Below are 23,674 nucleotides of genomic sequence, written 5' to 3'. Positions count from 1 at the left end.
AACACTTCTGCCTGACCTCATATTTTCTGGAGAAAATAGGTTATAGCCTATTTTAGTATCTCACCTGATTGCAGTTGTCAACAGGATGTTGTGATAGTTGACAGATTAAAAAACATATTGCTTCAAATAGTTGTACACCTGCTCTGTCATTTCAGCTGTGATGTCATTCAGAGTGTTTCCATTTTTTCGTCTTCTTTTAGCTCTCATGTCATATTCTGTCATCTTTCCTCAGAAAGAGGTCAGCATGATCAGTCACATTTATAGCTCGTATTCAATTCTGTTTAAACAACAAGAAATCGTAGCTCCACTCGCTACAGCTCTACAGCATTACATGAAAACTGATGTTCCTCATCCACGTCCTTTAGCTTTACTACAGTAGTGGGGTAATGTAATCTGGCAAGACTCTCACCTGTGCACTTATATTTCCTTTACTTTTGAATTAGTCTCTTTACACCACAGCTAGACAGTGATTCTAGGTGTGTATCACAGTATCAGTGGCCTAAAATAACAAATCCATTGTTCACTTGTGGCATATGCTGAATAATAGCTGTCAAGCTGCACTGAATGGACACTAGTTTGGAAACTATATAAAGAGAACTGTCAGGGTTCAGTTGAGTTGGTGGTGTTAGTAAAGATTTTTCCATAAAAATAAGTGTAGCAGTTCTGCACCAAGTCGTTTCATGAGTTTACTTTGCATGACAGTAAAGAATTTAAAACTTTTACATGAAAGAAAAGGTCTTCAGCACAAATGTCATCCTTCTTTAGATTTATCGCGTGTTATCTGACATGTTAACACAACTTTGGCAACAATGTTCTTTAAAATAAAATTGCACATTATGGACATTTTACATCAATGCCTCGTGAAAGAACCATTACCACAATAAATAAATAAATACATAGAAGATGAAGAAAAAAAATTAAGGTTCCTGTTTTGTTTTGTTTTTATTCTCACTCAAGTCCCGAGACACAAGCTGGAGGATTCAAAGAGCAGTGACTTCAGGAAGAACTGGACATGAAATAAAAAGTGTTCCCCTCCCACGTACAACCGTAGTCTCCCAATATTTACACCCAACTAGAGTCCATTAAGATTTCAGTTATTTTCTACATTTGTTCTCAAAGAACACAAAAACACATTTGACTAAAATGTGCAAATGAAACCTGGCAACTGTATCATGATCAAGAACTGGCATTAAAAATGTAATCTTGTCACAGAAAGCTCTGTGCAGGACCGGGCAAGGTCACTCCAGTAAGACAACTTTTTGGACTTTGTGCTGGCTTTGTGTTTTTTGTCAAGTGTGAGTTTAATTATGTAAAATGTAGCATTATATGTACAATTATCTCTTTGACAAAATCACTGTCCTTTTATTGCAATTAATGGTTATTATTGAAATACCAAAGGATCCCTGCTGAAGCACTGACTTTACAGCCTAGTCCTGCACAGAACTTTAGCATTAAGAGCTTGAAACAATGTCTTAAGTCAAGTCCACGGCAAGAAATTGCAATGCAGTGCAAGGCCCAGTAGCCAGTAAGAGAGGAAGTATCCCAGGATGCTCTGTGTGGTAGAAGAACAGGCTTTTAAGTGTGGCAGGAGCGCAACAATAGGATTCTGAGGTGTGTGCTTGCAGCTATTTCTAGAATGCAGCTGCACGTTGGGGTTTGATGTTTTCCTTCGATGAAGGAGTGGCTCATTGAGGAGGAGCAGGTGAGCACTTATCCAGAATGGTACAGGAGACGAGGAGGCCATGAATCGGGTTAGTACCTACAAAGGCAGATTAAGAGAGGAGGGGTGAAGCTTTGAATAGCTTCAAACAAGACATTTTGCAAGACACTCATTATACAACTTCCTTACCTGCACATGCATGCACAATGTCCCGAAAACCAGCAGCACTGCAGAATGCACCACATACACGAACACTCGAGGGTTGAAGAATCCAGGCGTGGGTTTGTCAAGCCCTTTGTTTGCACTTGTGTCCCAAAGGCCGAGTCTCACACACAGCTCTGGATTAGCTTGAAAGTATGCATAACAGGCAATTATTCCAAGGGTGGCCATAGGAAGAGCCAGAAGAAAGTTGGGTATCTGCTTCAGCTCAAAATAACGGAGGAAGCCCACATCCCAATATACATCCTGGATGTGAGAATAAAGCAGGGGCAGGGGTCTCATACACCAGAGGGGTGGTGGACCGTTTTCATCCGGAACCCGGTAGCCCTTCCGTTCAGCTATTGACAGGAGAGCAGGAGGAATGCTCTCCAAGGAGGTGGATGGTGTGCAAAACGTCCTATAACCATAGTATTGGAAAGCACAGAAGGGTAGGGCAATAATTGCAGTTCCCAAGACAGAGGTCAGCAGCAGACAGATGATGACCCAGATGTAGTGGAAGACTTTACTGTGGCCTTTTGTTGTGGCGCGATACAAACGAATCTGGGAGATGGCATGTAGTGATGGAAGATACAGCAGAAACCCTATGTTGACAAGGCCATTTGATCGTGCTGCGGTAGCTATGCTGAGGGCAAGGCAGGCTCGGAAGATGAATCCTTTCTCCAAGAGATAAAGACCACCGAAAGTGAGAGCAGCAAACAGGCTCTCCGAGTACCCAGCAGTCATGAAAACATTGGCGGGTGTGATGCAGTAGAGCAGGCTGGAGAGCAGAGCAAGACGCCTGTCCTGGAGAACTATTCTACCGAGGGCATGCAAGGCGACGGCACTCAACAGGAAGAGGGCGCTGTTTCCCAGGGTCACAGCAATCAGCAGCCGCCCCCGCACACTCAGCCAGCTGCTCAGGGGCCACAGCAGCGTCTCTGCCAGGCCCCGGAGGATGACGGGGAAGAGGGGGAAAAACGCAAAGTTGTGCTCGTAAAGATATCCTCTCTCGGCAATGAAGAGGAAGTGCTCAGCATCCCAGTGAGAGAGGCCGCCAAACAACCACTCCACCATCGAGTCCAAGTACAGGGTGTCCTCTGTCCGAGGGGGCCTGAACGCATCGGCGTCATGGTCAGGGATAGCAGCGTTCAAGACAGCCTGAAAAGAAACATTTATCATTATTAAAATACACATTCGTGATACACATGTCAGCTGTATGCTTTTAAAGTATACAGTGACTTTCACTACAGCCTGTAGGTAGAAACGTCCTGTTGTAAAATATGACTCGTTCATTCGAGACTTTTAAGGATGCCAAACTTACCTGCAGAACCAGAGAGAGGCCCCTGGTTACTGTGGCAAACTCCAAAACTGCTCTCACATCCATAGTCACTGATGCGACACACAAAAGCCGAGAAAGACGGTTACGACAGGCATCAGCTCTGCCGCCAATACGACACTCTCACTGCTGGAGTCGGCATATTTTCTATAAAACATAGCTACAACGGAAAAATAAGTAGTCGGTGAATTAGTTTTTAGAAGTTTGGCGTTGAAGTTAGGAAACGAAAAGAGTAAACACAAATGATATTTTATGGTCTTCGAGCGGCGTTTGTTTGTCGCTCGGCTGAACTCTTTGTCCTCATATCCTCATCCTGCAGGTTCTTTTCGAATGGCACTTTTCTCTTCCGGCGTAAGGGCAAACGTTATTTCAAAATAAAAGTTCGCATCGTTGCGGTAATATCGCTAACACGCCATACATGTCCGCTCCAGCAGGCGGCGCTCGATACTGCCCCATGGACTGGTTTATGCCCACAAACGCAGTTCCCCCCCCCCCCCCCCCCCTTCATTTCATTTCATTTCATAAATAGAATTATAAGGATTTAGAAGATTTTTATTGATACACACATTTCTGAATATTTTGTTTTACTGCACTGATATTTGGGTTTGATGGCCTGAAACTATTTTGATTAAGTTCATGTAAAAGAAAGCCCTTTGTGTTTTGCAGCCTCATAAAGTACAATGAGACAATCTAGTAACACAGGGGTGTCAAACAGAAGGCCTGGGAGCCAAAGGTGGCCTGCAGAGAATCTAATCCGGCCCACCAAAAGACTATAAAATAAAAAAAATATAAAGGAATGCATCTTGTGACCTTCAGCTGTATTTTCATGTTTTACAGCTTTTCCTGCTGATAAAGACCTCCCTCACAGCCATTTGTATTATACGAAAATAGTTACTAGATAACAAAAAGTTCTTGTTTTTCACTCTCTACTATAGAAATTTCAGTTTAAAAACAAAAAAAGTTTTCTGTGATTAAACAAAAACTGAATACAGGACAGTGAGCTACCAGAACTTTTTGTAATTGTATAAATTCATCATGTAGAAAAACTGAGATGTGACGTCTTAATCTCATATTAAGATATCCCAGAGACTAAATGTTTAGTAAAAATCTTTCTGACAAAATGTTTAACTCATCTTCCCCACTTCAGATAAAAGTGAGCTGTGTGTATGTAAAGTGAGTTTGACATTCATAGTGTAACACCTTTTTAAGGAGTTTTAGGAGTCTTTAAATATAAGTGAAGCATTTATTGAGCAGGTAATCTTGAACATGTGGTTTAAAGAACATCTCTAAACAGTGCTGTGTGAATTCATTCATTCCCCCCCCCCCCAAAAGAAGGTCGTTATTGCAAAAGAACAAAACCATCAAACAGCTTACGAAGATTTAATGTACATTTATTCTTACCACGTGGAACATATAGTATAAAGATTTCATACTGAATAAATGATATTCATTGAGCCAAAAAAGGGAAAGGGAGGAATTTACACGATGTCTTAGCTACATAGTCTGAAATACAAATATGCAGAATCCATGACTGGAGAAAATTTGTCAAACGTGTTCTTCATCTAGTTTATTTTCATTGTACCAGGAGATAACAGGTCTGAGCCATGTCTGCCATACTACGGAGCTGTGAAGAGACCAGAGATGTGGGTCTTATCGGAGAGGACCGAAGGTCACGGCCCAAACTCACGTCAGCCTCCGTCCCGCGCCAATAAACAAGTGTGAGAATAGTGACACAGAGAGAGAGCGAGAGAGACAGACACAGAAAGGAAGTATAATGTACAACATTATATATACACCACAGCAAAGCTGTATCTGAAGTTGAAAACCAGTCCTAAGAGGTGATTTCTTTTCATAAGGGTATTCATACAATCAAGGGATAAGAGGAGGTAAGGGTGTTGTAGGTTCTTGATACTTTGGGGAAGAAAGCCATTTTCTGTTTTAACACCAAACTAAATTGACCTCGAAACTCTTGAGGAGCTGCATCGCCAGCTTCTGTGTGGAAACGTGTGTTACAGAATGCTTACACTCAAGAGCAGTACGGTACAGAAAATGTCCTACAATCTACTGCACACTGCACAGGCCTCCCCGGTGAAGGTGTCTATTGACAGCACTTTGTCTACTGTCGGGCTGACTGGTGAGAATCCAACTACAGCAACTATAACCAGTAGGCCACTTAATCAGTCTGCTTCACCTCTGAACATCAACCAGTCACAGACTCATTGTGCCCTCGAGGGGAGAGCTAGGGCACACTGTGTCTCCCAAACTCACTGTAAACGAGACAGCAACTTTGGTTACAGTTTTTGTTTTTTCAGCTATTTATTATTTATTAAAAAGTACTTTCCCCCCCTGCCCGCCCCACCCGAGTGCAGCACAGTCTCCCAACCGTGGTGCTTTGCTCTGTGTCATCCAGTGGGCATTTGCTTTGCAAGTAGTGTCACTTTGTCGGCATCTCTCCGATTTGTAGATCCACCACCGCTCCGTGATTAACCCCCGCCCTGCCCCTCCGTCTCCTCGAGTGAGGCTGGCCCAGGATGGGGAGGCACGGAAAATGGAATCTGAAGGATTTTCATAAATTAAAATACAGACAGTCACTTGAACTTTCTTTGCCCTGTTACACACACATAAGCCAAGGTTACCAGGAAGGAGGGGGACTGGGGACAAAACCCCCAAGAAGTGGAGCCACGGCTCCCTCCAGCTGTCATGACTGGCCGATCAGAAAGAGTACATCACAGATAACATGAGAAACCAGCGAGTTCATGAGGGGAGACACTGAAAGGTCGAGGAGTCGGGACTCGTGTAGTGTGAACTCTGAGTGGTTCTCCTCCACCTTAGCTAAGGCGTGCAGGGCCCGGGCTGCTCGCCGCATCATGTCCGGGCTTGTGGGTTCAAAGGGCATCCCTTGTAGGTGTAGCAGAGAGCTCTGGCTCTGTTGCAGCTGTGTGGCAGCCAGACTGTCCTCCAGAAAGCCCAGCAGGTTGCCCACGCTGCCCTTCTGAATAGCGATTGCTCGGGCTGCCAGAGTGTCACCCTGGGCCAGGTTGGCTAGTAGAACTACGGCCATCTCCCTACAGACCGCAACCTTCCTGTCTCCAATTAGCCGCACCAGGTTCCCATAAAGCTTCTCCAACCGACTGAATGGTGGAGTGGCCAAGATGAGGTCCACATTGTTGTCTTGGATGCTTAGTTTACTGAGCGTTTCCAGGACAAGTCTCTGAGGTGACAAAGAACCGTGGGGTCCCAGAGTGGGGAAAGGGTCCTGGGCTTCTGCTGAGGGGCACACAGCCCAGTGAAGGAGGCCGTCCAACAGAGGCAAGCAGATGCTTTCGGAGTAGATGGAGAGGTCCAGCTGGCCTGAAATATTTGCCAAAGTGACCAGTGTGTTCTCCCTCAGCAGCTCCAAGCAGTCCCACCACCATTCGTCCCTTTGGCCCATGCCCTCATCCGAATCCTCGTCCTTTTCGTAGGTGAGCGGGGCCTGTTTGCGCTCCGGGTGCCGGTGGTGGAGCAGGATTAGTCGACCCAGTATAAGCAGCAGTCCCGAATGCTTGGACATCTCGTGGTCATTGCCTGGAACGAAGGAGAGGCTGCGGACAATATTTGAGACGCAAATGCAGCGCCGGGCTAAAGAATCCTGCCAATTAGTCAGTGCAACGAGCGGCCCCTCATCCTTACTGTGAGGCTCGTCCTCCAGGATGGTGCCGTTCTGCTGTGCCTGCTGGGTAAAGAAACTGCCAGAGGAGGGAATGGGTCTATTATTCTCTAGGTGACTTTTCGAGCCTTTCTCAACCGTCTTGGAGTCACAATCTGTCTTCCTCTCCTCCTCGCTGCCAAGCAAGGAGCTGGACTTCTCTGAGACTGCTGATCTTTCTGAAGAGGAGGTCTCTTTTGGCATTTCTTCTTCGTCTTGAGGCTTCCTTCTCTCCTCCTCGGCAGGCAAACCATTTTCCCGTATCTCTTCTTCTAGGACTCTCCGCCTTAGTAAAACCGGTGGCACAGGTATTCGTTCGCGTGGTTCCAAGAAGTCTTTTCGTGGCTCAAAGTGGGTCTGGATGTGTTCTGTTGAGTCTCCCCCTCCTGCGCTCCAGTGAAGTAAGCCACTGTCAAACTCTTGAATTTTGCCATGATTATTTGCCTGGGCTGCGGCAAATGGGTCTTTCTTTCGTACCAACTTCAGGGGAAACTTGTCAAACTTGCTCGCCTGCTTGGGTCTCTCGTGGGCAGTTGGGGTGTGCAACGAGCCCGTCTGCTCAGATGATGAACCCTTGCTCTTCTCGTCCTGACCTTGAGAGCACTGCTTTTGATCTTCCTCCTCTTTGACATGAGATGACCCCTCCGTTTCTCGTTCTTCCTCTTCATCGTCATCTTCATCCTCTTGTTCCATATCATCCACCCGTGGTTCCTCTTCCTCTGTGCCATTCCAGTCTCGTTTCAAGGTCTCAGGATCAAGTAGTGTTCTCTGGCCAGGGTCGCCGACCTCATACTCCCGCAGGATGCCAAAGATTTCAATGAGGCAGCGTCGGAAATACTCAACCACCAACTCTAATAGACCAGGCAACTGAAGAAACAATATAAAGGAAAATATTAGAAATGATCACCATGCAAACTGCTACAAACATTATTAGGGCTCAATACTGAATCTCACCGTGTTGAGATCGAAGGTGGAAATACTATTGTCGTCATAGAGAAGTATATTGATAGTATCTAAGGCCCACGTGCTTTCAGCCAATAAACCGGACTTTAATGACATCATAACTCTCCAGGCCTCTGGGGTTCCTAAAAGAGAAAAATCAAGAAGAAAAAAAAAAATAGAGAAATTAATGAATACCACTACTCTCTGATCAATAACTTACAACTGAGGACAGCTGCAGTATTAAACAGTACTGTGAACAATAAAGGGTAATAAGCTGCTTTTAAGTTCTAGAATTTCTTTTCATACCAATATCTTTCATGGTGAGTTTTCGACGTGGCTTCAGGACAGGAAGGGTAGCTTCTACAGAGCCTGGCGGAAAAGGCATGTCTCGCCTTATTAGAGGTGACTGCACTGGAGGGGGCACTATGTGGGATGCAGGCACTGGGGGACCAGCCTTCTGCATCTTCATTCCATGCATAAAGGGAGACTTGCTAGGCGATGTCCTGCTCTCTATGGGGCGGGGCATGGATGCTGGGCTCGGCACCTGTGGAATGTGGTTCTGCACCCCCTGAGGGGGCTGGTAGTTGGACTGTACCGAGCGAGGCATAGGTGTGCCAGGCCCGGCTGGACCGTAAGGAGGCTGCCGAGGGCCCATCTGACCCCCCCACTGGCCATCGTGATTCATGCGTTGTTCTGACGGCATCATCTCCTCTGCCCGGTTCATGCCGGGGTAACCAGGTCCCTGGGGAGGACCCCCAGGGCCACCCTGTCGGCTGGGGTAGTTCTGATAGTTCATATCTCGAGGTCCCTGCCACATGCCTCCCTGAGGACCCTCAGGAGGGCCTGACTGCATCATCTGAGGGGGCATGTTAGGTTGCGAATTGGGCCCAGTTGTCCCCTGCATCCGTTCACGACCAAAGGGAAACGGGAACTGACTGCTGGGGCCGGGTGGACGGCGATCGGCGCCAGGGTAGGGCCCGCTGCTGCTGTACTGATTGTATGGCTCCTGCTGTCCTGAAGAGGGTGCAGAGGCGCCTCCTTGCTGTTGCGGTTGCTGCGGTGGCTGCTGTCCGCCAGGGAAGGGTCCACTGTAGTCAGTCTCGTGACGTTTTGATGGTGGGTAACCGCCTTCCCCTGGACGCTTGTAACTCTACAGAAAATACAAAAGTGCAGACAGACACATTTATCATTTACCATTTAAAGCAAACTGCAAAAAGAATAAAGTCATTCACAAAAATGTAAAAAAAATGACAGGAGCGCCATCAAGGACAAAAAAAAAAAAAATACACAAGTAAAAGTTATAACCTTCACATTGTTTGACCTATACACACTAAGAACACTGGGAGTTGGTGTAGTGCAGATGGATCATTTACCGGTTGCTGTGTGTACATTCCAGGCTGCTGATTTGGGTAAGAGCCAGTAGGGGGCGTTCCCTGTCCAGGATACTGATTACCATAGGAATCATGCCTGCAAAAATAAAAATTAAAAAAAACAAGTGCCTGTTCAGTTTGACCATGAAAATCTTATGCATCTCTCACCAAGTTACAACAAGCCCCACTGATATGTGTCAGCATACGTCGATGAATGCACACCCAAAGGGCATTTAGCTGTAGATTCCTCTAATCGTGTCACAGTGAATTACATTATACTTAATATCCTTTATACTCCTCTTTGGTGCTTCAACGTGATCCATTTTTCTATAAAACATTTACTGTATTATTATGTCAAGCATGTGTTTGTTAACTGCATGGCTCACTACTTGGTGAAAAATACCAGCCAGCAGAGAATTTGTGTTGGATTAAGACAAAATACATTTAAATCAATGCAACTGTATAACATTCATATTCACACAAGATAAAGCTTAAACTAAAGAGCAGTAAATGCCAAGTGAATATTTACTCAAAGATGGAAAAAAAAATTTACATTAATGAAGCAATACCGCTGTCAAAATGACAAATATAGAAGTTACATCAAAATACAGTGTCTCATGACGCTGTGGACTGGCTTTGTAACGAGACTGAAGAGTTGAAGGTTATTCAAGTTTTACTAAAACCGTAGATTTGTTATATATGAAGAATGACTTCCAATTGACAGTAGTTTGAAAATCTAAAAGGCTGCCAGCCACGAAGTGCTTTGTGAACTGACCGTGGCTGCTGTGGTGGGAAGCGATTTGGCGAATACATCCCCGTGTCGGCGTTGGCAGGCATCATCGGGTTTGGCTGAGGAACACCAGATCCCATGTTGCCTTCTGGGCCCATTCCTTGCTCCGACCTGGGAAAAGTGGAACAATACACGTAGAGATTATGCTAGATCATCCAAAAAAGAAAAGAAAAAACTCATAGGAAATGTTACAAAGCACAAGGTCAAGACATTTTATAAGTGGCTCTCAGTGTATGACTGCTAACAGTGAGGAAGTATATCTTGAATAGCCTACTTTAAACATCCAGTTTGATAGGAAAATGGTAACAAAAGTGACAACAGCAACTAAAAAAGGCTCAGACGGAACACTGTAATCCAAAAATGCCAGTACTCCACATACAAGAACTAACAAACCAGGAAAATTCCCAGGGAAGGAAAGTGAGACACTGCTGGTGGAAAGTGTTTTGCTGTTACTACAATAGGTTATGACACCTGTATACCCACATTAGCGCTAAAATGTTTCTCCAGGCAGAAGATGAACTACTACCGTCACTGTCAAAGTAGCTACTGCATAAATAAAAAATATTGGTCCCACCATGCAAGTGTGCAGTATCACTAATTTAAAATAAAAAATTCAAAATCTAATACAATCGTGGGGGAAAAGGATTGCCCGTGGAGACTACAACGTCTCGTGTTTACTCGTATTACACTTGTTTTAGGGATACATTTCATTCTTGTCACCATATGAACATGTGAATCAACGGCAGCATTAAAATAACCTAAGAGCTTAATTAAGTGTGTAAGAAGCTAGCCAGTTTCTTAAATATCAAATGTATTCAACTCAGTCATTAGACAATTTCTTTGAGGTGAATGGGGACATTTGTGGTTTGATTAATCATGAAAGTACTTGGTTTTACCAGCTGTGTTGAAGGACCATTAAAATTCTGCCTTACCTCCTGTCGTAGCCTGGTCCATAAGGATACTGCTGTCTGGGCCCCATTGGCATTGTGCCCATGGCCCCAGGCGGTCCCCTGTTGAATGGAGGTTGCTGCTGCTGCTGTTGCGGTTGTTGTGGTGGTGGTTGTTGTTGTTGTGGCGGCTGCTGTGATTGATCACCCATCCCGCTGTTGGGACCCTGGTTAGCAGGTAGAAACTGCTCCCCAACTGGAAATATATTTAGAGTTACAAAGCATTTAGAAATGTGTAACTGGTTAATTAGCTGAGACTAACAACACTATTCAGTGTGCCCACCTTTCCGCATGTTACTAAAGGGGTCTTTGTTTGGTTCGTACGGGCCCATTCGACCTTGCATGTCAGGCGTGTTCATGCCAGACTGATAGTTGGAGTTGGGCGTCATGTTCTTCCGGGGAAATGCAGGATCGCTTCCGTCAGAGAAGGGGTCCTGCAGGTTAACGCTGCTCCTAGGAAAGAGGCAAAAGGAAGAAGGATTAGTATAACTAATGTTAATGACTCTTGAAAGCAAAGATTCTTCAGTTAAAATCTTAAACAAGAGTCACCTGGACCCGGGCGGCATTTGGGCATGAGGAGTAGAGGCCGGAGTAGGGGGTTTTAAGTCTCCCCCCTCAGCCATGGAGCTGCTGGTAGACTGAGGAGTCTGAGGACCCTGCAGAGAGCCTGACCCAGCTGTGGAGCAGAGGGACGCTTCAGTTTGAAATAAGAGAGGAACAGATAGATATGGTACATGGCTTTAATAACACTGCAAAAGAGCAAGTCGGGCATTTTTGTCAGTTTTAAAGTTCAAAGGGGTTGATTATTGAAAAGGTACGCTCATCAGAAAAGGTTACATGAGCACAGCTCTCACCTGGAGAGGGGGGCTGGACCTTAGCAGCTTGGTTCTTTTTGTTGTCTGTAAAGATCTCAGGTGGGGGGTCTTCACCACGCTCAATTTTGCACTCAAAGGCATACAGACACTGGATGTACTGTTTCTTTAAAGAACTAGCAGCACTGCTGGATGTACCCACATTCAAGGAAGTGGCCAGATCACGCCATTTCTTATTCTTATTCACCTGAGATACACACACATACACAAAATACAGGGATATTAGGAAAGGATTCAACAAAGACAAAGCAAAACATTTACTCTGGGATTCATGTTGTTTAAAACTTCCATATTAACCTGCATCATGCCTCCGATCTCTTTAACAGACATGTACAGCCGAAAGAGGTCGAGAGGTTTGCGTCCTACAGCAGGCAGGTTGGTCATGCCCATAGCCTTCTCTTCAATAAAGGCCAAATAACGGTCCACCCACATCTTCCTCTCTGGCTCTGGTCCTAAGTCGTACAGATGCGTTATCTTTTCACTGGTTGTGGTGGAAGAGTTGGACTTCTGTTTAGTGTGAGAGGAGGAAGAAACCAATTTTCAAAATGACAAAGGACATGAGGTGAGGTGCACAGATTTTAAAAGACTTGTAAAAATAGTAATTATATTTAATAGAGGGGTTACCTTCGATTTGGATTCTGGCTTGGGCGTCACACTCCCATCTACCTTGTTATTCATCTTATTGTTCATTTCTGGACTAGAGGCCATGCCTAGAAACAATGGTGGGGAATGAATTAGCTATGAAGCATCCACGTAAGAGAAAACAAACAGAAAAAAAAGAACAACATTAAGTTATGAGGTTATGCCAGTACAACTTACCACTTGTGTTATTGGCCATGTTTGGCCCCATAGGGTAGGGTGATCCACCTGGAGTGTTCATCATTCCAGGCATACTGTTCATTGGAGGGCCGTAAGGCGGGCCAGAGCCCATCATGCCTGGAGACATGTTGGGGTACCCAGACATCCTGGAGAGAGAGAAATATGTCATCTTATGTGCAAGTGGGATGAGGCACTGTGCAGCTACTTCATATTTAGACATGAGTGATAACCAGCAGACTTGTGCCTGGTGAATAAATGCAGGTAGTTGAGGATCCACTGGTAACCAACCTGTTGTGCATGGAGTTTGTGGCAGGGTGTTGCATGGCTGAGGGATCCGGGGGCTTTCTGTTCATTCCTGGTGGAGGACACATTCCTGAGCTCACCTGGGGCGGCATATTGCCCATGTTGGGAGGCATGTTTGGACCCATGCTAGGCCCCATATTGGGACCCATGTTGGGGCCATAGGGCCGTGCCCCCATTTGATTAGGAGGCATCCTTCCTGGAGGCATGCCAGCATATGGAGGACCTCCACCCTGGCTTGCCATGGGATTTATTGAGCCCATGCCAGTCCCAGGGTAGCTGGCATTAGGCATGTTGCCATAGCTAGGTTGCCGAGGATAACCTAAGATGGGAATGATAAGATGGAAAAAAAAAGGCTCAAGTAAATCACATGGTTGCAACTGAACAGAACTCTGAAAAAACAATCTCACTGCAGCACCCAGAAGTTTCTTGGTTTTTATAATTCAAAGTAGTCTTTTGTTAAAGAGTGCGTGAGGCAGACTTTTCCTTACAGACTGCTAGTACAGAGAGAGAGAGTGCACTATGCAGCCTGAGCAACAAGCCTTTGTCACAGTTTCAGCTCTACTGACAGGAGGCTCTGCTACGTCAGCTGACTCTCTGCTTCACAGCTATAAATAGCTGCAACACAGTCAGAGGGAGGGACCAGCGATAGCATGGTATTCATGAGGCAGGGAGATATATTCCTAAGGATTTTCTGATACATTGTAAACAGCAAACTTTTTAGACAGGTTGTAAATGGAGTGGAAAGCCTTTATTAAGCAATATTTAGGCTTAATATAATCAATTTTTAGAAGACAGTTGTCTTAGCAGTATTTCAAAGAATTTAAAAAAAAAAAAAAAAAAAAGCCTCTCTTAAAGATAACCCAATCCAAAAGTTTAAACCTTGAGGGCCATATTGTCCTCCCTGCTGCCCGTAGCCTCCCATAGAGTTGTTCTGCTGATATGGGCCCATCCCAGGGTGCATCTGTCCCCCAGAGGACTGGCGTGGTGACAGTGCAGAGGCTGACTGGGGGGAGCCATAAGGGGGCATCTGAGGGTTTCTCTGCATAAACCCTAAAAGAGACAAAGACAAAGGCTCAGATGCCACGGCAAACACTCAACATGTTAATCTCAAAGCAGACTTCAGATGGCAACATACCTCTGTCCTGGGCCATAGGAGACTGGCTCATTGTAGGGTGTAGGCTCCCATCTGACTGCACACTTGACGGTCTGGGAGGCATTTGGGTCCCTAAACAGTAATAATTAAGTTAAATTGGTGAGAGCTCAGGGAAGGAGCAACGAGTAGTTGCTAAGTTTATTCCAATTTGAGGACAAAGGGTGATATCCATTCTTAAAGATGCATAAAACTATAAAACTCTTTTGCACTACTAGACATTCTTAAAAATGGCATTAACGCCTCTTCCACCACAGAGATTCAGAGCTGGATCGTAAGAGAAAATAACATTGATGTATTTGGGTCGAACCACAGAATACAAAAATGTCTCCCACTGCTTCAAGATTCTACACTGCTTGTTGCCCATTATGGGCCCAGAAAAGCCTTCTGATCTAGTTCTGAGGTTATAAATCCATTCAACCTCTTAACGGGGGGGGGGGGGGGGGGGGTGAGAAAAACTTTACACTTTCAGCAAAAAATTTGTCAAACTCTGAGACAAAAATCAGCCCTCACAGAACAGCAGAGAGCATATTTACAGGCTAAACTTTAGAAGGTGCACAATTCTAAATATGCAGACCATGCCAAACACACACACACACACACACATTTATGCTTCGTGAACAACCAAACAAAAATAATATTTTAGTGTGCAGCAAAGATCCTGAGGTGTCCGAGGAAACTAAACACAGCAGGCTGAGTTTTGAGGAAATGTGCAATTGCAGGCCATCGATAATGTTTCCATTTACTGTCGGGTCCAAATATAGGACATATAGCTTCAGCGAGGCTTGGAAAACATTTCCAAAAATGGCAAAGAGGGTTTCAAACAAAATTCACCAAAAAGGTAAATGTAATCTCCCAAAAATATGCAAAAACCAACAGCTTCTCTAATAATTTAAGCAGCACTGGTCAGTAATCTGGCATCGCTGTCACGATCAGACATGTAAGAAGCCCGCTAATAATCATATGCCCAATTTCACTGTGAAGGCCCACCTGGCATGTTGGCAGGTGACAGCGGTCCTGTGCGGGATGTGCTGGCGCTGGCAGGGGAACCGGCCGGGGAAGGTGAAGGCCCTCGGATGCCTGGCAGGTGTGGAGATGTGTGAGGAGAGAAGGGCGACTGAGCAGGGTTGCTCTGCTCGCCCTGGCTACTCGACACCCCTGACGTGCTCACGCCGGGACTCAGGGCGCCCTCTGTACCGGTAGGCAGGTCATCGATGGACCCCGACAGGTCCTGAGAACACATACAGGGAGAAAAGAAAGAACAAGGAGTAAAAGAACTGCACTGCAGAGAGACAGGAAAATTTAGCAGGGCAAAAATAAAAAAATAAAAAAATATGACAGTTTGTGCATTTTGACACAGATGCTCCTTTCTCTTGATTCCTCTCAACTTTTGGGCAAAATACCGCCACATCCGGCCTACAGCGTCCTAAAAAGAATCAAAACAACCCACAAAAATTTAATAAGAGCACTAAGGAATCTAGAGGCGAATGACTGTAATGGGTCTGTGCTGCTATTTAAATCGATTCCAGCGCAATGTGTTTTCAGTCAGTGACGTATGGCACATATATAGGCACATATCAGACACTCTGCAAGCTTAGACTAGATTAAATGCTGATAAAGAACTGAAGTGATTTCTCTTTACGCTAATATTTTCATTGCGTCCTGCAAGCATGTTTAATTGTTATCCAATGTGTGTCCCTATGCTTATTTAAGCCAAGTCAACGGAGCCTCTGGTTTACAGTATTGTAATGTTTACTTTGTACATTAGCTGTAGTATCAGTACGCTGCAATTTCATCCTTCTGCTGTTAAGACATGAGTGGCAGAGATACAAATACACACACACACCCGGAGGCCTTTGTCCTTATTTATCTTTTTCAAAGAAAAAGTGAGTGCGCATTAGTGCCGGGGGTTGTCATGGTTACCAAGGTTTGTAGGATGCAAGCCGAGTCAGCGTGCGGCGCCAGCTCTGCCATGTGATTTCAATACACAAACAAACAGCCAAGATTCAGTTCAGATGAAGGGCATTTACAAACCTGGAAGTTTGATCCGGACGGATGACCGGAGAGCTGCATTTTAGTTACAGTCAGGTTCGTATTCACAGTTTTTTTGTTTTTGTTTTTTAACACAGGACAAGTCTGCATAACATCAAGTCTTTCAGACTGGTAACTCACTCACTGCATCGTTTAGGTGACGTCATCCTGCATCATCAGGGCTCGCAAAGGTAAATCAAATTCTGCTGAATGGCAGCAGGTCAGTGTGCACTTTAATGCTCTCTGGTTGCACAAAAGAGCTCAAAAGAAATAACGGGAATACCATCCAGAGGTTGTTACTATAGGCTGGAAATCGATCGTGTGCAAAGAAGAGGACTGCACGCAAAAAAAGGTCCAGTACTGAAATGTTTTCAGTTGTAGATGGAAATGCATCGATTAGAAAGCGGTCTTAACAGTTCAAGAACCATCACAGGTGTTTTTTTTACATAACTTTTGAATTCGCACTAAAAAAACAAACAAAAAAAAAAACAAAAAAAAAAAACAGTGGGTTTGGTCCATTTGCCTTCACAGCCCAAACAAAAACAGAATACGCATGGAAGCAGACTGAAAACATGTTTTCGAATTGTCTCGGTTCAGCCATTTCATCTGTGCAAGTGCTCGATTGTCAGATTTCTCGTCTCATTTGCACAGCACCCTTTTCCAAAAAACATCAGCCATGGAGCTGTGTCTCAACAACTGAAGAACAGCAGCACGCGCAGCAGCCAGAGCAAAGGAAAATTTTTACATTATCATCAATAATACGAAATGAATTTTAAATGCAATGTGCCATAAACTGCCGTGTTTTTGAAAACTAGCATGATAAATATAATAAAGCGGCAAGGAAAAAATATCTGATGGAAAACTGTTTAAAAGCAATGCCCCGGCGGTGTTATAAGAAGCATAACTGACCGGAAGGCTGGAGGGGCGGCCTTGACCGTCCTCTGGACCAGATTTAGGCTGAGTGGATGGAGGCGCATTGGACTGAAATGAGTCCTGGGATACCTCCTGATAAACAAAAGAACGTGCGCTTAAGTATACTGCCAGAGATACAGAACCACATAGAGAAAACTCATTAACCAAGATGAATATGAGCCAAGACTGAGATTGGTACCTGCGGAGGAGGAGGAGGAAAGCGCTGATAAGGTGACTGTTGTGCTTGCTGCTGTTGAGGGTTCTGGGGGTAACCTGCAGGCTGCCCTTGTGGGTGCTGGCTGTGTCCTGGTGACTGCTGTGGATGAGACTGTGATTGCTGTTGCTGTGAGGGTGGCTGCTGGGGCCCCTGTATTGATCCTGGGTAGCTGGACTGGCCTTGCGATCCAGGGTTAGACTGGGAGTTGGGCTGCTGCTGGGCCTGACTGGGAGGACCCTGCTGCTGGGCGTAGGGAGACTGGCCAGACTGTGGGGCTGAAGCTTGAGAATAAGGGGGCTGTGACTGTGGGGGCCCTTGGGATGGGCCTGGCAGTGGCCCCTGGGACTGTGGGGGCATGTGGGGCTGCTGATAAGGTGGCCCTCCCTGGGTGTGTGGAGTAGAAGTCTGAGGAGGATGGGGTTGACCTGGGTATGGTGACTGGCCGCCGGGTTGTCCAGGTGGAGGCTGTGAATATGAGGTTTGTTGCTGACTTGGGTGAGGAGCCTGGCTTGGTTGGCCATAATAGGGTGCCTGGCCCTGAGAGCCATAGCCTCCTGCTCCCTGCTGGCCATAAGATCCCATCTAAACAGAATATACAAACACACTAAGGCCTCAAACACACCAACAGTAATGAGAGATCTGAACTGAAGATCCAGAATGAAAGATAATACCTGTGGACCATACGGCATGGCCCCCATGCCTCCAGAGGTCCGGCCTTGCATTCCCACTGGATATCTCTGGGGACCTGGCGGGGCATAACCCTGTCCAGGGTAACCAGGCCCTGGTTGTGGACCGGCTGAAGGTCCTTGCTGTGACTGCTGACTGTATGGGCCGCTTGTTCCATATGGCTGACCCCTCATTTTTCCCATCGGGTCCATGGAACCAGGAGGCTGGACATGGCAAGAACAGAGAGCAAAAAATAAAAAAATCAGATGATAACAGCACAACACAGAAAATCAAGTCATCAAATCCTACAAGTTTCAAGCAAGTGTCCTCACACAGATAACTGTACTATTACAGCTGTAAAATACTTGACTGCAGAGTCTTACATTTCCATACCTGAAAAGAAAAAAGAAAAGAAAAGAAAAAGAAACTCCAGCAAACAGGCAAGCTGTGTTTTTCCCCCCACCTTATTTCCCACGGTCATTACCCTGATTTTTTTTCACCTCGCTTTGCCATAGTTTCGGAAGTCAACAGAATATATATACTTTCGAATGGAGGGCAGTCTGCCCAATCTTAAACATATCCCAGCTGTGCTCCTGTTTTGAGTCTGTTCCAAGTAGCCCCCCCTTCCACCCTTCATTGAAGGCAGTTTGGCTCTGGATGAATGACACAAGAAATGAAGGAAGTAACTTCACAACAGCTGTGGAGAGTAAAAACTGTGTATAGCTGTACATAGTCTGGCACATTCAGTTTTTAAAAAAAAGCTGGAAATAAAGGTCACATTCTGGATCTTTACTCACGCTCCATCAAAACTGTGTCACATGATAAAAATTAGGCACCCCAAGATGATCTGCTTAAACAAATACATGTAGACCCATGAGCTACTTTGGGTGAATCCCCACAAGCGCACCTTGCCGACAAGAGCATCCTCAACTCAATGGTAACTCCTCTGTCCAAATAATAAACAAAAATAAAAAGCGTGACCCTTTGCACATCTAAGATAATCAAGTGAATAAGAGTAGCACATGGCTAATCTGCATAAGACAGAGAGGAAACTCCCTTGGCGGGTGAGAGATGCTGGACTGCCTTCTGATTGGCTTCGGGGGAGGATTGGGGGGAAATTTTCTGCAGTTAAACTTGTGTGGCATGCCAGACACAGCAGCAAAGAGCGCATACACACATGCACACACACACACCCTCGTGGGGAAAGCTCAAATTTGTCTTTTATTCTACTGTGTGTGTATTAAAAAAAACAACCAAAAAACAGCCATGTGTTTATTGCATTAGCTCGAGAATTTTAAAAAATATGGTATATCAGTAAATAAGAGCCCATTTACCCATGATGTGAACTTTACTGTGTTAATAGTGTCTGGTGTATATTCAAACACTAAAACAAACTACTTACACCCCTTTTTGGTGTAACAAGCTGCACCCAGAGCCCACAGCAACACATTTCGCATTTTTGGTCAATATTAGCAAATGATGGGAGCAAAACTACAAATCCACACATCATTCAGGTGCGAGCTGCTCCAACCGTGGATTTATTTTGCAAGTAAGAAGTGGAGCTTGGAGGAGAGAAGCAGCAAAAAAATAAAATCTCTGGTGACCCTGTGATGAGTTAATGCTATGTGCTCTTATCAGCAACTGTTGCCTTGCATCACATGTAATTATAAATGGCCATGAGCAGCGGATGAGGAGCCAATCAGATTTCAGCTAGCATGTCAACCCAAGACCAACTATCTCCTGGCTTTGACAGTAGGATTTTACCTCCACAATTCAAATCCCAGTGCAAACTGCAATCTGCTGACTGCATTCAAGTCACTCATAAAAAGCAGGGATGATTGTTTACAGGCGGCGTGCATGCGGGGAAGCCGAGCGGCTTTTCAGCACGGGGAAATTCTTTTTTAATCAATATATGACCCAAACTAACAGTTTAACCTTTCCCCAGCGAGCAAACTGTGATATTTACGCAATTTAAACAAGACCAACATGAGCCATTTTAACCAACTGTGCGAGACTCGCTCGACACGAAACGCATTCCTTCCGTCATGGCCACCGAAATACAGTTTATCGCACAAGAAAACAACACAAACACGAAGGTATGAGCAACCGCCACAAACTCACACGTATAAGAACACGTTACTGTAGCTGTGCACCATCACACGGATGTGTTCGCAGCAAAAATTCATTGTAAATTCAGCACGTAAAAGGAGAAGCAAAGCTATGAGAGAAAAAACGAACCGTTGCTCTTCAGCGACTATTTTCGCCCCCTTTTCAAAGTCGGGCCTTCTTGGCTTCCCCTGAACCGTCCTTTACAACGTTTCAACAACTTATATCCGCCTCGAGCGACGCTTCTTTGTTGCTAGCCAGCTTTATAAATACGTTAAAACAACTCTTATTTAATGGTGTGGTGAAAAGAAAAAAATTACACACAAGAGGCAGCCATTTTAGAGTCTTTGCGAACTAGTATCAGACAATGGCTGGCCTGCTACGTTGTGAACTAGCTAGGAGAAGGGAAGGAGACGTGCTAAAGCTCGTGCCTTGTTCCTGTTAAAATGGCTTTTACCTGGGTTCTTGCTAACGGCTGCCCAGCACTTCCAGGGCTCATAGGCGATGGGTGATGGCTCCTTTGTTGCCAAGCCGGATTGCTCCCTCCATACTGACCGCTACTGCCCATGTCTGCTGGTCCCTTGCTAGCTCCTTCTTGGCTACTATAGTCGCTAGACGGATAGTTTGGATATCCCCGCGTTGAGCTGGGGGAGGTTAGGAGCTTGTTGAGTGTCGGTGTGGATGTAGGTTGAGGGTTTCCAATGTTATATCTCTGATTACTGTAAGATCCAGCCATTGCCGTGGGTCCTCCCGCTGGTGGCTGCTGCTTAGCTGGTTGCCCCCCAGCTGTCGGCGCCTGGGCGCTGCGAGGGGAGTTCATGGCGTACGCTTGGCTGGGATACGGAGTCCTGTTCGGGAATGGGTTATAATTGTTGAACTGGTGGTTTGAAAAGCCATGGTCGTGTGAATTATGTTGATAAGGGTCCATCATGTTGCTCGACTGCACGACCGGACCCGCAGCAGCTGCCATGCCAGGGCTTTGTTGTCCGCCATGTTGATGAAAAGGGGCCCGACCGTAGTGCTGACTGTATCCGTACGAAGGTGGAGGAAAAGCCGCGCCGTGGTGATGCACCAAACCGGGGTGGTTATTTCCCTCCGGTCCGGCAGAGTCATTCTGGGTATTATTGTTAGCCCTGGGCGGGTTCCCATTCCCGTTCTTCATCTCAGGTTCTCCTCCTCCCCCTACATTTCCACCGTCGGCCCCGTCCTGCAGATCCCCCCTTCCCGGCGATCCGCCGTCCAAGCCCGGTTGCTTTTTGTCTGGCTGCTTCTCTCCCGGACCCGACTCGTCCTTGGCGTCTCGATCCGGCTTTTTGAGTTCGGACGGCGGACTAGTGTTAAGAGTGGCGGCGCTGGCGACCTGAGCGGCCATGATATACCCCCCACCTCTCTCTCCCTCTCTCGGCGAGTCAGTCACAATCAAAAGCTAGCATTGAATATAAATAATTGTTTAGAACCATTTATCCTTTTGCCGATGCATTCCCGCCCCTCATACCGGACCGAATCCGGCCTCCATCCTCCCGGTTCCGGTTCCGTAAATGGGTTAGAGAAATGATGGAGGCTCCATACAATGCGTAAAAAAAGCGACAGAAATTGTTGTGGGAGTTGTGTTACTGAGCCCGGGTAGAGGCAGGGAGCGAACCCAACCAACACGAGGCTCCGCTAGATACAGCCATTTTACTGAGCCGCACAGATGGCCGCAAAACGCGGAGTGGAGCTGTCACAGCGCGGACTGGATTTTTTTGTCTTCAGAAAACCTCACGTTGTCTCTCTATCTTTTTTCCCTTCTCCCCACCATAGGTGGAATATTTTCTGCACACGACGAGAGTCGCCCAAACTCATAAACAATGCACTTTAAACCAGCCGCCAATCAAGAGGCTGTATATAGATCACGGGCTGTAGGCTTGGTGAATACGTTTGAGGGTTTTGTGGACTCATCATTACCCGGGAAAACGAATTAATGCGTAAAAAATATATATATAATTTTTCCAAGTATTTGCATATATGTGGGTGCCACAGCTGCGCGCGTAAAGGTCGTTATTACGCACAGCAGGATACATAAATGCTGCAAACTTTGCACTGCATTCATTTAGCCTGCCTTCCACACACCCAGTTATATTTTTAGACTTTAAAAGCAAAAAGCTGTAACATTCAGCTCGTTTAAATGCGCCTTTGTGCTCTTGGCGTTATTGTGTTCCCCCCGAACAGTGTTTCTGAGTGGTATTTAGGCGAGAAAGGCAACGCACGCACAGGTTTTTCCACAGCAGAAGGAGGAAGCCTTGCAGCAAACGAGACTACCAATGCACATTCCCTTATTCCCTCCCCTGCCTGCTTTGCTCTGCTCTCTTCTACCACCCCCTCTCTCCTCTCTGTCTGTCTCTCACTCCAGCAGAAACACTCTCTGCCGAGTGTGGGGGGATGGGCGCGCAGGCTCCAGCTTCCCTCTCTCACCCCACTAACATTGAACTACACCGTTCAGAGGAGGGAGGAAGGGGGAAAAAATCAGGCAGACCTTATCTATCAGAAAGAGGATGCATGGACAGTTTCAAAGTCTCCCAAACAGTTAGAAAAACGAGCGTTAGAAAAACGTTCGTCCTCTGCTCAGTCAAATGAAGCAGACATGTTTTTTTTGGCACACACAGGGTGTTTGCGCACAGTGTTGAGCAGGGGTAGGATGGTAATGAAAAGAGTGTGTGCGAGGCTGAGGGAGTTTTTGTGGTTTTGGGGTTTTTTTTTTTTTGGTTTTTTTTTGGTAGTAATAATTAAATGCGAATTTATTAGACGGTTTACGAGGCATTTAATAGTTCGGACTGTGTATTGATTACAGTTCAGAATCGTGCTGTAAATGGGACGACATTGCCTTTCGGTTTCTGTTCTCACTCTCGACACACACGCAAACTGTCTCTTGCTCTCTCTCTCTCTCTTTCACACAAACACACACGCATCTACCTCTAGGGGGCTTAGAGAGAGGGGGGGGGGGGCACAGGAAGTACCACTGAGACGGCATACTTGATCACATGTACAAACATCGAAACACAATTTAACATTCTGCCTGACACACCCCCTAATGCACACACACGTACACTTAGACACAGAGCTTTGCAAGGAAGGACTGTACACATATAATTTCAAAGCCACGTCACACCACACAGGGTTAATGCGATTTCCCACACCAGCGCGAGCTCTCAAAGTGGATCACGCTTTATTTCAGTCTGACTTCCAACTTTGCACGAAAGCGCTGGCACACCGAGGCCCCCCGTGTTAAAACCAGCGTCTATGGGCTCCTTTTTAAGTTGGCAGGGTTACGATTTTTTTTTTTTTTAATGTGGGATGTTGAGCTGGGGAGAGTGAACTGGGAGTAGGACAGTAAAGTCAGGGGCAGTCAATAGGGAGAAGTTTTAGTTGTATTTCGAAAGACAAGAGGATCTTCCATCCTAGAGACCAGACACAGGGCCAGTTGTGCAGAAACACAGATTTAATGTGGCTTCCTCTCCCCGCCTGACTTAATTTTTTCGGCTCTGGCTGGTTGAAAGACTTGGAGCAGACTTTTGTGGATCAGGGAGAAGCATTTGCGAGCACATGTGCCATCTGCTGGTGAAACAGCAGATCCATATATACAAGGACTCAACTACTTATGATGCCTTACTTAAGGGCTTTATTGAACCAT

At 45.8% G+C, this 23,674-nt stretch overlaps 2 protein-coding genes across 5 annotated transcripts; both read right to left on the bottom strand.

Annotated features, from left to right (window-relative positions):
• Positions 1-673: 673 nt before the first annotated feature.
• Positions 674-3,531, bottom strand: pigv (phosphatidylinositol glycan anchor biosynthesis, class V). Its single transcript, XM_085291224.1, has 3 exons — positions 3,180-3,531; positions 1,850-3,016; positions 674-1,759 (listed from the first exon to the last, which is right to left on the bottom strand). The coding sequence occupies exons 1-3, from the start codon at positions 3,240-3,242 to the stop codon at positions 1,478-1,480; spliced, it is 1,512 nt and encodes a 503-aa protein (XP_085147350.1). The 5' UTR covers positions 3,243-3,531; the 3' UTR covers positions 674-1,477.
• Positions 3,532-4,569: 1,038 nt separating this feature from the next.
• On the bottom strand, positions 4,570-21,713 carry arid1aa (AT-rich interaction domain 1Aa). 4 transcript variants are annotated; one of them, XM_085291218.1, is made up of 20 exons: positions 20,465-21,713; positions 17,907-18,125; positions 17,218-17,817; positions 17,016-17,111; positions 15,066-15,306; positions 14,061-14,150; positions 13,805-13,975; positions 12,911-13,244; positions 12,623-12,768; positions 12,428-12,513; positions 12,101-12,310; positions 11,786-11,990; positions 11,481-11,607; positions 11,215-11,384; positions 10,917-11,127; positions 9,970-10,095; positions 9,198-9,291; positions 8,131-8,974; positions 7,837-7,967; positions 4,570-7,749 (listed from the first exon to the last, which is right to left on the bottom strand). In XM_085291218.1, exons 1-20 carry the CDS (start codon positions 21,377-21,379, stop codon positions 5,893-5,895), a joined length of 6,873 nt encoding a protein of 2,290 aa, XP_085147344.1. In that variant the 5' UTR covers positions 21,380-21,713; the 3' UTR covers positions 4,570-5,892. The 4 variants fall into 4 exon arrangements, with proteins under 4 accessions (XP_085147344.1, XP_085147343.1, XP_085147346.1 ...); XM_085291217.1 differs by having other exon boundaries at positions 11,481-11,625; positions 20,465-21,712; XM_085291220.1 differs by lacking the exon at positions 20,465-21,713 and adding an exon at positions 20,140-20,317 and having other exon boundaries at positions 11,481-11,625.
• Between the last annotated feature and the right edge of the window lie 1,961 nt (positions 21,714-23,674).

The sequence above is a fragment of the Mchenga conophoros genome, linkage group LG11, assembly GCF_057382185.1.
Source record: "Mchenga conophoros isolate Kocher_MC1m ecotype Shallow Benthic linkage group LG11, M_conophoros_male_GT1.1, whole genome shotgun sequence".
NCBI lineage: Eukaryota > Metazoa > Chordata > Actinopteri > Cichliformes > Cichlidae > Mchenga > Mchenga conophoros.
This window is presented reverse-complemented; position numbering and strand designations above follow the sequence as displayed.

Excerpts from the sequence above, each read along its gene's own strand:
- pigv (XM_085291224.1), bottom strand. The coding sequence starts at position 3,242 with ATGGATGTGAGAGCAGTTTTGGAGTTTGCCACAGTAACCAGGGGCCTC. Across the intron at positions 3,017-3,179 it reads GCCTCTCTCTGGTTCTGCAG|GCTGTCTTGAACGCTGCTAT; the intron begins GTAAGTTTGGCA and ends GTTTCTTTTCAG. Across the intron at positions 1,760-1,849 it reads CATTGTGCATGCATGTGCAG|GTACTAACCCGATTCATGGC; the intron begins GTAAGGAAGTTG and ends CTGCCTTTGTAG.
- arid1aa (XM_085291217.1), bottom strand. The coding sequence starts at position 21,379 with ATGGCCGCTCAGGTCGCCAGCGCCGCCACTCTTAACACTAGTCCGCCG. Across the intron at positions 17,112-17,217 it reads TTCCTCCTCCTCCTCCGCAG|GAGGTATCCCAGGACTCATT; the intron begins GTACCAATCTCA and ends TTTGTTTATCAG. Across the intron at positions 13,976-14,060 it reads TCCTATGGCCCAGGACAGAG|GGTTTATGCAGAGAAACCCT; the intron begins GTATGTTGCCAT and ends TGTCTCTTTTAG.